Consider the following 16,492-nt stretch of genomic DNA (forward strand, 5'->3'; position numbering starts at 1 on the left):
ACCAAAAACGGAGATTATTTAAAACTCCTTTTTTTGCGTTTACGTGTGGACGAGGATTACAGAGTTCGTCACGCAACGTCAAAGGTATGTGCCTCTTTTCACGTCACGCTGTGCGCCACGTTATTGTTTACATGAGATGAATTGCAGAATGGCAGATAGAGACAAAATACTGTTACTGTTAATCTATCTGCAGTTTTTACACGCTTACATATACACACGCAGTTACTGTCCCTCCATTTAGAAAGGCAGAGGCGTCACGGTGTGATTATTTTACATATAGTTGTTTTTTTTCCTGTGTAATAATATTCAACATTGCTGTCAATACATTTTTCAAAAACTGTCTCTCTGTGCAAAATGGGTTTAAACACAAAAACAGCTGTGGGATACTGTTTGTCCGTGATTTGAACCGGGGGAACAAATTACAGCAGGATCAGCCTGATGTTATTTGTATCCCACTGTAACTTTATTGCATAAAGAGCTAACATGTCCAAAATGTCAGGAGTAGTTAGTCAAGAAGTGTTTGTAATGGGACATATCAATTTCCACAGCGAAAACACTATAAATAAACAAACCACAACATTTCAACCAAGCAAACAACATGTAAACAGTGGGCTTTCTAACAGGGGGGGTTATCTTCTCTAATCTCTTTGAGAGAGCTTTGCAGATTTGAGGTCCACATTAATAAGGGATATTGGACGATAACTTGAGGGAAATACAGGGTCTTTGCCTGGTTTTAGTAGGAGACTAATGTTGGCAGAATTCAGATTTGGTGGTAGCCTGCCATTTTCCTTGATTTCCTGCAATGTTCTGTGGAATACTGGTGCCAGAATTGTGCAGAATATTTTGTAGAATTCTGCTGGAAATCCATCTGCACCTGGAGCCTTATTATTGGGCACACTTATCAGGGCTTCCTGGAGTTCACCTGATGTCAGTGGTGACTCCAGTGCCATTGCTTGACTGTCTAGTAAATTTGGAAGAGTTACATTGTCAAGAAACTCATCAATTTCATTTTTAGATGGGTTTATTTGTGGTGAGTATTAATCATTTTTAATAATATTTAATAATAAGCTATTAATAATTTCATTTAATTCTATTGTATTAATTTTTGTATTTATAAAACTAAATACAAGTTATTCTGATGTGCCACCACTTTGCTGAGGTCTGGAAAAAGACCCAAACTGTCACCCTTCAGATGCTATGACCTGGAAACTGTTGGAATACCAGTGTCACTGTGAACTGTCTGAGCCAGTTTCACATTACTGTGCACTGAGAATGCGCTCAAGCTCAATGCGCTTAAGCTCCACTGAAATGTGCAGATACCTCATAAACAAGCCAAGTTCCTTTTGCAGGTTTATGGTCAGCAGACACAAAGATTGAGCTGTTTGGCCCCAACAAAAACAGGTATGTTTGGATGAGTAAAGCTGAGTCTTACAACAAAACACTGTACGGTCTGTCAAACGTGGTGGCGGTAGCATCATGCTCTGGAGATGTTTTGTTGCCAGTGATAATGGTACACTGGACAAAATGGATGGAATAATGATTCAAAGTAATTATTAGAAACCCCCAAATTTCCATGGCATGATGCCCCAGATGCATAGACCACGACTATAGCTGCACATTCAGCACTTCACTGGTAATCTGGCTTATTGGGCCTTTGCCCAGTGGGCTGATGCAACTGTGGGCCAATAGAATTTTGTTTTCTTTGTCGATATAATTATGCAGGCTATGGACTGACTCAAAGTGCCAGTGCCCGCCCGCCTTACAAACACAGACAGCAGTTCATTTGTTCATTTTCATGAACATGATAGAAAATAGCTAATATAGCTAATACCTAACCCCCTCCTCTACTAATTTCAGGGTGAATGCACACTGCACTTAATCTCAGGTTATCTCAGGACACACACACACACACACGGACACTTTAAAAAGCACTCTTGCACTGCAGATTTAGGTTTATAGTTTACTTGTATTGTGGCTTTACTGGGGAAGCAGTACATGCCTCTTACATGTATTACACACCTGTTTTCATTTACATGACAGTTTTCACAGAGCAGCTTAAGTTGAGGAAGAGTTGGAGTACACACCAGTCACTGAACTGGGACTCTATGGTGTTATTTTAGTGCCTCTATTCTGAGCGCACGTAAAAACTTTTTTGCAAGCACAAATGTTGCGTGTTGAGGAGAAAATTATTTTGAGTAAAATAAAAGTTTCATTTGAGCGAACAAAGTTTATTTCTGCATGCAAGAAATGTATTTCAGTGTTTGCGATGATCCATATACACACAATAACAGCCCCTCTCGCTCAAATCTCTGCTCTGTGTGCTCACAGACATCTGCAGACCTGCTCTCAGTGTGTCGTTCGCGCTCACAAGATCTCTGCTTCGTGCACGCTCAGCTCTCTGTACACCTTTATAAGTGTGCCACAAAACCAACCAATCACAGACTTGGATGCAAAAAATCCTGATTGGCTGTTACAGTCTCCAGCTACTGTAGCCAAACCCAGGCAAATATCCCAGAATGCATTTTGTCTGAAACTCAAATGAGGCAGTTGTGGAGGAACGCAGAGTGGCGGAGTTTAAAATATAACTCTTTCTGGATCACAAAATAAACTTTTAAGATATTTTCAGGCTGGAAAGTTGCTGTGTAAACATAGAACTCTACTGTTGTTGTACTGTTGGTGCCTCTTGGAGCAAATAACACAACTTGCTGAGTGCTGCAGTCTGTCCACAAAGTTTAAAATCCTTGGTTTGTTGGTTTGTAAAGAAAACAGAAATTAGTCCAGAAACCAATAAGCAACAATTGCTACTTCCATCCTTTACATACAGGCTTTGTAAGGAAAATTAATCTGTTGAAGGTTTAAAAAAATATTTTGCAGGTGATTGGATGTTGCCTGCATCACACCTCACACCAGATTCAAATATGTGACCTTACTGTCCTTTTTAAAAAAGCTCCTGTGACGATGCTTCTGTGTAAACTGGCCTTTTCATGGGGTCCAACAACTCAAACCAAATGTCCCAATTTATATCAGAGAGTCAAGAGACCCTATGCCAGTGATGAAAGCAGCACGCTGTAGTGACGTCATCACAAGCTTCATTCCCTCACAGGCCCTGGAACACCTGAGGAAGCTGCACACCTGACTCCCTGCTGACCCCAGCAGCACAAATCAGCTCCATCATCTTCTCGGGTTTCCGGAACAAGTCCGATTGTGGTTGTATGAAGTTACAGAGTGCGCTCAGTAGATGGCAGTGATGCATGGGACCATGCACTGTGTAACAAACTTTACAGACACAAGTTCAACTTATAAAAAACGTCACATGTAAAGGCTAAAAGCAAAAAAGGATGGCGCACATTTCTAAAGCTGTCCCTCACTCAGTTTTTTAAACAATAATCTTTTAAAAAGCGGCTTCAATAAAATAAAATGTTCTAACTTTACATCACGTTATTTTGAAAAAGTCCCCGGAAGTTGTGCGGTCGTTACTCCCATCGCTCTCCATCCATCCATCCGTGCGCCCGTCCTCCCGCCGGTGTCACTCCTCCGCTGCGCTCAGCTCGTGGGTCGGTGGGAATCCTCAGGTGAAGATGAAGACGATGAAGGCCGTGTCCCGGATCTGCTGGTGGCTCTGCTGGTACTTGGCGGGTCTGGGTGCTGTGACTCGGGCTCTGAAGCTGGAGGAGCTGTTTGAGTTTGGAGAAAAAGCCGGAGACCTGCAGCTGCCACCCGGCTCCGACTCCACGGCCGAGCTGCCTCTGAAAGGGTCACTGGTGTACTTGGAGGAAAAATACGACAGAGTTTATGTGAGTTTCATATCCAGAGGATGATGATTATGTGTTAAAGTTTGTTTGTAAAAAGAAAAAGAGGAGTACGCAGAAAAAAGAATGCAGAATCAGGTTTTTGTCACCTTTCAAAGCCATCAAATACCAAAGTGATATGAAGCTGGTAAAGACTGAGAGTCTCAGTGGGACAAATCATTTCTGATTTAGTAGAGTTTCTAAGTACAAACCTGAGGGCTGAAGTAAAAGTCGGTTGAGGTTTTGTGTCCTGTAGGATCTGCTCATGGTCAGGTTTTCAGTGCGCTGCGTGCGCATGTTGGCTGAACGATGAAGTTTAACGAAACATTTCTGGGAACTGCTTTCAGAGGTGTGTGGTCAGAGAGGTGATGATCTTCACTGCCGCAGATGCTCATGTCCTCCTCCATCTTTATAACCTGCAGTTTTTTCTTGGCGCTGAGCACATGTTTAAGTGACTTTAAACATGTGCTCACAGCTCTTCATCCTTTTGTTCAGCTCCCTTTGCATCCCTTTGCTCCAGGACACTCAGCTCTGTCTTTCACTCACACTTGGATGATTCAAACTTAGTTCACTTTGTAAACACAGCTCTGCCTTCAAATGTTTCAGACTCCACACACCTAACCGATGAGTGAATTTCTTTTTCTCAGAGCAATCTTTGTCTGTTTCTCACCTGATAAGCTTTTTTATTGGTCACCATCACACATGTCTATACCTTTGTCCTCTGAGAGCTGTGAGCTCCCCATCCTCCTGCTGCTTTCTGACTTTCATTCTTTCATTTGTGGGTTTGTGTGAAATATCTCAGGTTTTGTCTGTGCTGTTGACGTGTGAACAGACAGGTGTGTGCAGGGTTTGGATTGGCTCAGTCCGACACAGGTGCTCGATTCTTTGTGAATATGTGAATTTAAGGCTGGAATGTGAGCTGTTACTGACACAAAGCCCTCCCCCCTCACACACACACACACACACACACACACACACACACACACACACACACACACACATTCCTCAGGTCATGTGACATCTAATCCAGATCGGAGCATCTACACTGCATTGACCTCAGATGAAACACATAATTCACTCCAGGTTTTGGATTTGGGTTTGTAGATGTGTTATTTAATATTCTCAGACTTTAATCTCAGAGGAAATATCTGCAAGTTATTCAAAAAAATAAGTTGTGCCTAATTTATTTTGTGAAGTCAGAGCAAATGTACTTGGAAACATCTTGATGCATGCTCAATCATCCAGGTAGGAAAATCTTGTTCATCTGGACGTGGCGTTTTCAGCTTTCTCTGAAAACGCCACGTCCAGATGAACAGAATCAACTTTTGAGGTGCTTGTAAATGCATAGGTGGCAAAAACAGAGAACACCTGAGATGGTAATGAGCACCTTCATTCTTCAGCACAGTCTGTCTTTAAGTGTCTCCAGGAATAATTCTTCAGATGTCTTGAAGGACATTCAAAGCTCTTCTTTAGGTAGAGGTAATGGCGAGGACAGACTGATAATGTGCTGCTGTGTATGCTGTCACTGCTTTAAAAACATGCACGTCAAAGTGTCAAGGAGAGGACCACTGCGAAGACCTCCTACGTAGTAGTGGAATGAGCATGTTGGAGCAGTAGGACACCATCAGCACCACCCTGGAGCAAAGCCAGGGTGCTCCAAGCTCGCTCGTGTCCAAAGCTTCAGTGTTTGATCAAAGATTATTTTACTCTATAATTTATAAAATTAACTGTGACAGAAACTATAGTATCATAGTAACAATGAAAATATTAAATATGCGATACTAATTATTATTAGCTCAGTGCAGAGTGCATATACTTCATAGACTGTGTCAGCCTCAATATCGTTTGTGGCTTTTTTGGGGTGCAAAAATAGCTCCGAAACAACGATAGTCAGAGTTGCTGACTGTAGTTTACTGTAAACATATGTGTTACTGCAGTCGTCTCTACAGAGATACGCCCATCAGGGACATCCAGTCAGAGTGTGTGGATGACACACAGAGCTCTGTCACACACTTTTAGACTGATGTGCTCAGATTTACACATGCTGCTGAACGCTCTCGTCACCCTCATGCATCCATGTCGACTGCTCTTCTCGCCCATTTCCGTCCCACAACTGTTTGCTTTCCATCCCCCTGTTAAAACAAAAAGACCACACACATCTCCCTGGTTCAACAGGAAGTTGACGAGACACAGTCAAGGTCCTGCTCCAGTGAACTCCTGTCTTTTCACATTATTTCAGACACAGAGAGCTGTTACTGGAGGAAGAACGAGTTAAGCCATGTTTGCATATAGGACAGAAAATGTATGACTGTTGGCTCCCTGTTGGTTTTAACCCACAGGTAAAGCTAACAGTCAAAGAGCTTTGAGGAGCTGTGGCAAAATCTATCAATCAGAAGTTGGTGGTTTGATCCCCGTCCACGCCGGTCTGCACATCAGTGTGTCACTGGGTGAGATAGTGAACGCTGATGTGTTCATCATTACATCAAGTCTGAGTGAGTGAGTGGGTGGGTGACATGAGGCTCAAGTGGAAAAGCTTCAAGGTGCTGGTGGTGATTCAAACTCGGGGTGTGCTTTCCAAACTATATTCCTTTTGTAAATGTGCTGTGCTAGGACGTGTTTTCTCACTTCCAAAGAAATGTCTCTGATTTTATGGTTGTTTTATTTTCATGCAGACTGACAGAATATCAACCAAAGGTTATGTGTGTTAATTAGGGCTGTGCGATATGACCAAAATCTCATATCCCGATATTAAGACATCTATCGTCCGATAACGATATAAATCACAAAAATGTAACATTTTCTGTAAATTCTGTGATTGTCGGGCAGCTCGACTTGCGTGAAGTGTTTCCAGCTGGGCGTCGCGTACCTGGAGTCGAGTGTTTTAACAGATGCATGAAACGATACATTTTTAGACATAAGTTGTAACGGCCGCCGTTTTCTTTGTGAGTATTTATTACACAGCGTGCTGCGGGGAAAAGCCTGTTCTAACGTTTGAGTCTAAGGTTTATTTTTTAGCACCTGACGGCTCTTTTTTGCTTCTCATCCGTAAATACTCTGCATCTTTCACGTGATTCAGTTTATTTTGAAAAGTCTCAACAGGATCTTGAGCTTTATTGTGAAAGGTTTATGTGGAAAATAAACAAGCAGACATGCGGTGGTTTTACCGTCGTTGTTGCTAACGACAATGCTTAAAAACAAGCGCTTGTCCATCTGTAGTGTGGTTATATTAAATATAAGAGAAAGAGAGAACTTTAGGAAATTAATATAGCCACTACAGTGACCATCAAAATGGTGAAAAATATTGCCGTAAACAGTTTATTTTGCGACACCACGAAACAAACGATAGCGTAAAATGAAACGATAGACGTTTTTATATCGTCATCCGATATATATCGTTATATCGAACAGCCCTAGTGTTAATGTCTGCTCGTTTAAACATTATGAATTTGTATTAACAGAGTTTTTCAGAGTGAAAGCATGAAACTACAAGATGCTCTAAACCTCTGCTGCTGGGTTTCCCTCAGTGTGAAGATCTAATATTACGTGTGTAGTTGGACCCCACTAGCTCTTTTTCAAGCATCTCCAACTATCCATCACCACTCTCACCCTGTAGCGCGTCAGAACGAGTAATATCCTGCTGCTTTGTGCTTCTCCAGTGTTTATGAATCCTTTACATTTAATATGATGTCTGGCTGAAAACCACAAGACGCAATCTCCTGGCTCAGCTCCAGTGTTTGCTGCTGAGGAGGTTTTCTGGGCTGTAGTGCACATCTGGAACATGGAAGAATGACACATTTGTCCTCCCAAACCAGATGTCACGTCTCAGGGTGTTCCCTCCCTGTGTCGTTCTCACACTGATAATGATGATCTCAGGGGTCAGACATGTGTGATGTCAGCAACGTCCTGGCAAGTTTGCCCGGGGTACTGCTACAGCTCCTTAAACAGTACATGCAGTACTGCATGTTGAGCTAGGCTTTTAAAAGCTTCACACAGTGTCATCCAACATATCGTATTTTTCGGACCATAAGGCGCACTGTCGACAAACGGGTCTGTTTTCATACATAAGGCACACCGGATTATAAAACGCATTAAGCCAAACAACAAAATCAGATAGAACTTTACTCAACTCATTCTTCTTTCTTCCTCCACTTCTGTACCATTGATTCATTAATGTTGAATTCTCTCACAATTCAATTCAATTCAGTTTTATTTACACAGCGCCAAATCACAACAACAGTCGCCTCAAGGTGCTTTATATTGTACGGTAGACCCTACAATAATAGATACAGAGAAGAACCCAACAATCATATGACCCTCTATGAGCAAGCACTTTGGTGACAGTGGGAAGGAAAAACTCCCTTTTAACAGGAAGAAACCTCCGGCAGAACCAGGCTCAGGGAGGGGCGGGGCCACCAGCTGTGATTGGTTGGGGTGAGAGAAGGAAGACAGGATAAAGACATGTGACTGGAAAGGAAAAACTCAATGCATCATGGGAATCCCCGGCAGCCTACGTCTATTGCAGCATAACTAACGGTGTGTTCACACCGAACGCGATAGGCGCGAGCGAAAACACCCCAAACGCCCCTAATTTGACGCGTGCACATTCGCACCTCGACGCGTGTCCAAGAAAAATCCATCGCGCGTCAAAATTGCATATTTTGACGCGCGTGAACCGGAAATGTGGGAGGGATGTGGGAGGAAGTTGTGCCAGACGGTATCTTTGCTAGATGGCAGCTGTCGAGCTAGCGTTTGAAGAGAGAGTCTCCCTCCTCTATTTACTGTGGAGAGCAGAGCAGCGGCGTTAAGGACGTCCTCGCCGTACCTGGGTCCATCAGGTCCTCCAGAGGCGTGAGCAGTTTGGTGAGTTTCACCACTTGCTCCAGGAGCTGCGCCTGGATGACGGCCGCTTTCAGCGATATCACCGTCTTTCACTCGCCCAGTTTGAGGACCTGCTGTCCCGCGTCGGTCCCAGAATCGCCCGCCTAGACACCAACTACAGGCGCTCAATCCCACCTGCAGAGCGCCTGTCCATCTGCCTGAGGTTAGTAAAAGTGTTTAATACGGTAGTCCTTTATTGATACCTGTGCTAATATATGCTAAACTATCGTTTATACACTGCTAACATGGCTGTGGTATGCTAACAGTGAATGCCGTCGGTGTTTACTGATAGCAAACTGCGGTATGGAGACGACTGTTTATAATATTTCTAGTGATACTCGAAAGGTCTCATCAAGTCCCGATTTAATTCAATTTATGCTGTTATCAGTGTTGCAATGATAGCATGGCTGTGGTGTCTATCAATGTATGCTCTCGGTGTTTGCTGATATCAAACTGTGGTATGAGGACCACTGTTGGTAATCTTTGTAGTGATACTCACTCCTTTTTTCTTTTTTCTTTAGACCTGGTTTAATTCTGGTATAGTTGAATATTTGTATATAATCCCCGCAGCTGTCAGACTCTATAACAGGGGTCAGCAGCCTTTCTTTAAACTGAGAGCTAGATGAAATTGTGAAGTTTGGTTCATCTTTAGTTATATGGTTCTATCTAGCATATTCTATCTTGATAAGCTATGTCTTATCACAGGTTAATTTTTCAAAAATATTAACAATGATTTAAGCAAGGAAAGGGCTACATGTCAACATACAACTCTTTATTTCTATTAATGTCTTACTTCATTCCTACCTGATTGACATGTCTAGGAATTATGAGTGATTGGCTCACTGTAGGGGTAAAAGTTGTTACCAATCAAATTATGATATGGTAAAGTTAAAACAAAACACAACTGACTGTTTTATATTATATCTAATATATATTATGTAATTATCCTTATAATTACAAAATGTTTTATGTAAGATTTATGTTTTGTAATTTAAATCTGACATCACAAAAGTATTTTGGAATTTGAATAATGTATTTTGTAACTGCAGTACACATAATACTAATTTTGAACAATTTTGTCCAGGTTCCTTGCCACCGGGGACTCCTTCAGGACCATCGCGTTCAGTTTCAGAGTCGGTGTGTCCACGGTGTGCCAGATCACCCCCCAGGTAGCGACGGCCATCTGGGACTGTCTAGTGGGCGACTTCATGGCTGTGCCTTCACCTGGAGACTGGCGGTCCATCACAGAGGGATTCCAGGAGCGCTGGAACTTCCCTCTCTGCTGTGGAGCTCTGGATGGGAAGCACGTCCAGACAAAGGCCCCCCATATATCACATAGGAGACACACACATTGATATACACTAAATATATATTTCATTTCTTTTTTTTGTGGTGCCCAAATTTATGCACCTGCTTGACTTTGTTTAAACAATTATTGCACACTTTTTGTAAATCCAGTAAACTTCTTTTCACTTCTCAAATATCACTGTGTGTGTCTCCTGTATGATATATTTAACTGACATTTTTTATTGTAACAACCAACGATTTATACAGGAAAATAATGGCTATTAACAAGGTTGCCCAAACCTTTGCATCCCACTGTATTAGTATATTCTGTCATTAGTATAATATGAAATAAATTCTACATGTGTCAAGTCGTGTGCCAACATTTGCTGTGTAGTAGAACTGAGACATTAGTCATTATAAAAATTTATTTGAAATAATATTAAAATTCTCACAGAGAAAAACATTAAATATAAATATATAAAATATAAGTATTTACAGAGAGACAAGAATAAAAAAAAAAAAGACCCAGCAGGAACAAGGCTGAGGAGGAAATGCTCCATTGGAGACTGGCGTGGCCTCTTCAGGGACACCAGGATGGCCAGCTCCACCACCGATGGACCGTCCTGGGACCAGTCCCTCATCTGCCTCGGAGCTGTCCTCCTCTCTGGGCCTGTAAAACAGCACAAAACACAAAGAAATGAGAAGGCTGCTACTAGATTTTAATTTCAACATTGAAAAAAACAAAACAAAACAAAAAACAGGATATAATCAGATTAGTTGTAGATATTTAGTAAAGGTGATCACAAGGGAATCCCACCGAGTAAAAAGCTATCAGTGCTGCTGTACATCTGATGCTACAATTGCATACCTGTGGGTGCAGCAGCAGGAGCTCAGGGACTGGGGAGCAAGGAGAAGCAACAGGGGATGCTCTGCTGCAGAATCAGTTGGTTCTATCAAGACAATATTAAATGTTAACAGGTTGAAAACAATAGTCATAGAGAAAGTATATACAGTGGTCCCTCATTTATTGCAGCAGGGGTTGTCAGAATAACTAGCCCCTCGCCACGCACTCTATACACTTTTTTCCCCACACACATGAACATTAGTCACAGTTCTCACAAGTTGATTCTCAAAGTGCAAACCTTTGTAGATTGCAAAACGTAAAAGTATTATGCCGTGTTTTGTCTTCATCTGCCTGCCACTTTCGTGCGCCTTTTTCCCTCGCGGTGCAGGTGTCTATTTCCGAATGAGGGTCATAGTTATGGGTGTTTTTGTGCTGTTTTATCTATTGGACGTGATGGTTATAAAAACAAAACATGATAAATTTGACAAGCGCAGGAGACACAGCACGGAGGAGATTTGTCAATCAGGCTGCAGAATGCAATGCTGTACTGTGCAAAAAAAAAAAAAAAATCAGTGAAAAAGCGAGGCAGTGACGGATGAGCGGGACCACTGTGTGCTGTTTATTAATAAACAAAATATATTCCTATATGACAACATGCATAAAAGCAGAACGGTATTTGTACATCAGTGGGAAAATAGCGGTGGCTTGCTAGCTTTTGTGCAGCTTCCCCGGGTCAGTGAAAAATGTAAAAAGAGAAATGAATGAACTTACCAGGTTGCCCGATCTCTTCATATATCTTCCTCCAAGCTCGGTCCTTTATATTCCTGTCTCGGTACACAAAGCAGCTGGTGTCATACAGCTCCGGGTTGTTTGCTACGGCGTTGATTAGCCTTCCCTCCATTGAAGAATGAAGGGCTTTGGTTTGATCTGCCCCTTTGACCTAGGTTACAGCCACGTCACCAGGCTCCTGATTGGTTGTCGCGGCGCGATTTGATGCTGGAGTTCAAATTTTTCCAACTCGAGCGGTAGAGGCGAAACACGCGTATGCACAAAATGCAACACAAAGACTCACGCGCGTGGTTTTTTTCGCGAGTCAAACGCACCAGACGCGGTACACTGACGCACGTTTCACGCGTTTTGGCGTTTTCGCGACGCAAATCTGCCTCCGAATTTTCGCTGGACGCGCAATCGCGTGTCATCGCGCCCTTTCCATTGACTTTACATGTAAACCTGACGCTCTGGCCGCCTCTATCGCGTTGTGTTCACACCGAACGCGATAGGCGCGAGCGAAAACGCCCCAAACGCCCCTAATTTGACGCGTGCACATTCGCACCTCAACGTGTGTCCAAGAAAAATCCATCGCGCGTCAAAAACCGGAAATGTGGGAGGAATGTGGGAGGAAGTTTTATTATGCCGTGCTTTTTCTCCGTCTGCCCGCCACTTTCGTGCGCCTTTTGCAGGTGTGTATCTCCAAATGAGGGTCATAGTTATGAGTGTTTTTGTGCTGTTTTTTCTATTGGACGTGATGGTTATCAAAACCAAACATGATAAGTTTGGCAAGCGCAGGAGACACGACACGGAGGAGATTTCTCAATCAGGCTGCAGAATGCAATGCGCATTGTTGAAAGCTGTACGGTGCAATAAAAAAAATCAGCGAAATGTGACGGGTGAACAGCGGGACCACTGTATACTGTTTTATTAATAAACAAAATATATTCCTATATGACAACACGCATAAATTAACTGCCTACATTAATTCACTGTAAACCTTGTCCTTCTGACTGACACTCCCCTGCTGCCTCTCCGGGCTGTCCCTGGTCCTCGGGGGGAGAAGTTCTCCACGGTCCGCACCATATTGCCGCTAGTCTCCCGCGGGGTGAGGAAGGGGTCCAGAAACCCCATGACCGCGAAGAACTTCCATCTCTTCCCCGATACTGCTGCAGACCCACTCCTCTTCTCCTTCTCTGTCCTCTTCTCCTTATTATATGTGTCCCTGAGGCTCTTCCACTTTCTCCTGCAGATGTCCTCTGAATAAACACATTATTGTGTTAGCGGAAAGGTATTTGTACATCAGTGGGAAAATAGTGGGACAGTACGCGTCAGTACCTAGGTCAGAGCCACGTCACCAGCCTCCTGATTGGTTGTCGCGGCGCGAATTGACGCCGGAGTTCAGATTTTCCAACTTGAGCGGTAGAGGCGAAACACGCGTATGCACAAAATGCAACACAAAAACTCACGCGCGTGGTTTTTTTCGCGAGTCAAACGCGCCAGACGCGCTACACTGACGCGCGTTTCACGCGTTTTCGCGTTTTCGCGACGCAAATCTGCTTCCGAATTTTCGCCGGACGCGCAATCGCGTGTCATCGCGCTTTTTCCATTGACTTTACATGTAAACCTGATGCTCTGGCTGCCTCTATCGCGTTCGGTGTGAACACACCGTAAGGGAGGATTCAGGGTCACCTGGTCCAGCCCTAACTATATGCTTTAGCAAAAAGGAAAGTTTGAAGCCTAATCTTGAAAGTAGAGATAGTGTCTGTCTCCTGAATCCAAACTGGAAGTTGGTTCCACAGAAGAGGGGCCTGAAAACTGAAGGCTCTGCCTCCCATTCTACTTTTAAATACTCTAGGAACAACAAGTAGGCCTGCAGTGTGAGAGCGAAGTGCTCTAATAGGGTGATATGGTACTACAAGGTCATTAAGATAAGATGGGGCCTGATTTTTTAAGACCTTGTATGTGAGGAGCAGGATTTTGAATTCTGGATTTAACAGGAAGCCAATGAAGGGAAGCCAAAACAGGAGAAATCTGCTCTCTCTTTCTAGTCCCTGTCAGGACTCTTGCTGCAGCATTTTGGATCAGCTGAAGGCTTTTCAGGGAGTTTTTAGGACATCCTGATAATAAAGAATTACAGTAGTCCAGCCTAGGGCTGTGCGATATGACCAAAATCTCATATCCCGATATTAAGACATCTATCGTCCCGATAACGATATAAATCACAAAAATGTAACATTTTCTGTAAATTCTGTGAATCTCGGGCAGCTCGTCTTGCGGGAAGTGTTTCCAGCTGCGCGTCATGCAGCTGGAGTCGAGTGTTTTAACCGATGCATGAAACGATACATTTTTAGACATAAGTTGTAACGGCCGCCATTTTCTTTGTAGAGTATTTATTACACAGCGTGCTGCAGGGAAAAGCCTGTTCTAACGTTTGAGTCTAAGGTTTATTTTTTAGCACCTGACGGCTCTTTTTTACTTCTCATCCGTAAATACTCTGCATCTTTCACGTGATTCAGTTTATTTTGAAAAGTCTCAACAGGATCTTGAGCTTTATTGTGAAAGGTTTATGTGGAACATAAACAAGCGGACACGCGATGCTGTTACCATCGTTGTTGCTAACCACAACGCATAAAAACAGGCGCTTGTCCGTCTGTAGTGTGGTTATATAAAATATAAGAGAAAGAGAGAACTTTAGGAAATTAATATAGCCACTACAGTGACCATCAAAACGATGAAAAAATATTGCCTTAAACAGTTTATTTTGCGACACCACGAAACAAACGATAGCGTAAAATGAAACGATAGACGTTTTTATATTGTCATCAGATATATATCGTTATATCGAACAGCCCTAGTCCAGCCTGGAAGTAATGAATGCATGAACTACTTTTTCAGCGTCACTCTGAGACAGGATATTTCTAATTTGGAAGTGATAGCAGAGCTGTACGTTTGAATTTTGTCAGAAATCTCTCAGTCAGAACATGCTATATCATGTTTTGGTGGAAACTAGCGAGCTAACTTCCTGCTAACTTCTAACTCCGTTAAATTTAATAAATTCTGTTTTCATGGATGCCTGGATGTTAAACTTAATTGTTACACCTGGTAAAGCAGCAACGCTGATCATTTTATTACAGATGAAAGAATTTAGACAGTTTTTAACTCTCAGTGATGCCGCAGTGTTTGTTTGACTTTGGGACCTGAAGCTGATGGAGTTTAGGACCCAGATTACTCCGCGAGGCTCCTGCCTACGATAGCCGTAATGCTCCGACAATCCATCAAGCGGTGCGGCTTCGTACCTTAGCAAAGTCGTACTAAAACATTTGACAGATTTTCGAGCGCAACGTACCACATAAAATCGTTTCGAGGTCAGTAAACACAACCAGAATTCACACATAAGGCACGCGGGATTATAAGGGGCACTGTTGATTTTCAGAAAAATCAAAGGATTGATTTTAAGTGTGCCGTATTTTCCAAAAAACACGGTAATAATGACGGCCCGCTAGCATGCTCTACCAAAAATAGTGCTTTGTTGTGTATCTGACGGACGAAAGCTAAACCAGTTCCACACCACTGAAGTTGCAGCATTTTTACAAACCAATTCTGGTTCATCCGTTTCATTTAATGATCCACTTTCGCTCTTCTCATTCTACGTCGCTGCCATGTGCGTATGTAAACATAGGCACTGTGCATGCGCGTTTTACCCATATTCTATCACGATATTTCATTTTCTTATCATTGCCCAAAATTACACCGGTATTACCGTGAACGGTATGATATGGCCCAGCCCTAACTCAGACCCTAATGCCTGATTTGGCAGGAAACCTACACTGTAACTTAGCCGGAAACCCTTTGTAAGCCTACGCTGGAACCTTCAGCATAACCTGACGCTGGCATCCAGAGAACTGTAGCTGCACGTCAGGTCAACATGGCCCACAGCTGCTGTTACCGGCCAGTTCAGCACCCTCGATTCCTCCCGTGCATTTCCACCTACGTTTTCACTGTTGTTTTTGAATCAGTGAGTAAATAGGAATCATCATCTTAGTATAAAGAATAATATTAATAACATCAATATAAGGACCTGAGGAACAAATATTTTTCAGAATATGTTCTGAAAAACAAACAAACAAATAAACAAAAACCTGACCGAAACAAGAAGGAAAAAAAATCCCAGCGTTTTATTTTTTCTATTGGCTGGCACCACGTATGAAACCCCGGGAGACGACCGCACATGAACACATCATTACACACAAGCATGAATGCTGACAGCGGCGTTGGACATTTAGCTAGGTTACATCGTAGGCTCTATAAAGGCTCCCCGCAGCAGCTGGGTCATGTGTTTTGGCCCAACATTGACCTCTTGTAGTGGTGCCTAGGTTTTCATTCAGTACACCTTTTGTTACCATGATGAGACCCAGGCAGCTGCTGGTTTAATCCCTCGCTCCCCTTGTCTTTGTGTAACAAATGGTTTATTAGTGAGATGCAAATTATAAATGCAGTATTTTATCAGTGACTTTTTGAAGAGCCATTTTCACCCTTGATTTTCCATCACTGGGCTTTGCCTCAGTGTAACACACATCGAAAACAGTCTCGCCATGTAGTTCGGGTGATGCAGATGTCTTGGTATAGCCGGTGTGGGATAAAATGAGCTATCTTGCTGCCATTTTAATATCAGTATTATCATTTCATTAGAACCATATAACAAGCATTGCAGTAAAGCATTTATTGAAGCTGATGACATCATGTTAAAGTCTGTATTACAGGTGATATCATACTCATATAAGAATCTTTTATTGCAGGTGCAACTGTAATCACTTTTATACACATTGCATTATGTACTTTTAAAGGAGTCGTGGCTCAGTCCGCTAATTGAGGGTCAAGAGCTTTTGGCTGACGTTATGATCAGCCAATCCACTGTGATGTTGAC

At 42.7% G+C, this 16,492-nt stretch overlaps 1 protein-coding gene and 1 long non-coding RNA gene across 2 annotated transcripts in view; one reads left to right on the forward strand and one right to left on the reverse strand.

Annotated features, from left to right (window-relative positions):
- Positions 1–2,892: 2,892 nt before the first annotated feature.
- The window catches only part of LOC100698708 (nidogen-1), a 47,256-nt gene continuing 33,656 nt past the window's right edge, over positions 2,893–16,492 (forward strand). The window contains 1 exon segment of the mRNA XM_005461331.4: positions 2,893–3,794. Coding sequence (XP_005461388.2) covers positions 3,579–3,794 — 216 coding nt within the window. The 5' untranslated portion in view covers positions 2,893–3,578.
- LOC112847153 (uncharacterized) lies at positions 3,624–4,667 on the reverse strand. Its single transcript, XR_003220533.1, has 2 exons — positions 4,001–4,667; positions 3,624–3,766 (listed from the first exon to the last, which is right to left on the reverse strand). It is a non-coding gene; the product is annotated as an uncharacterized LOC112847153 (long non-coding RNA).

This window comes from Oreochromis niloticus, linkage group LG6, assembly GCF_001858045.2.
Source record: "Oreochromis niloticus isolate F11D_XX linkage group LG6, O_niloticus_UMD_NMBU, whole genome shotgun sequence".
Classification (NCBI taxonomy): domain Eukaryota; kingdom Metazoa; phylum Chordata; class Actinopteri; order Cichliformes; family Cichlidae; genus Oreochromis; species Oreochromis niloticus.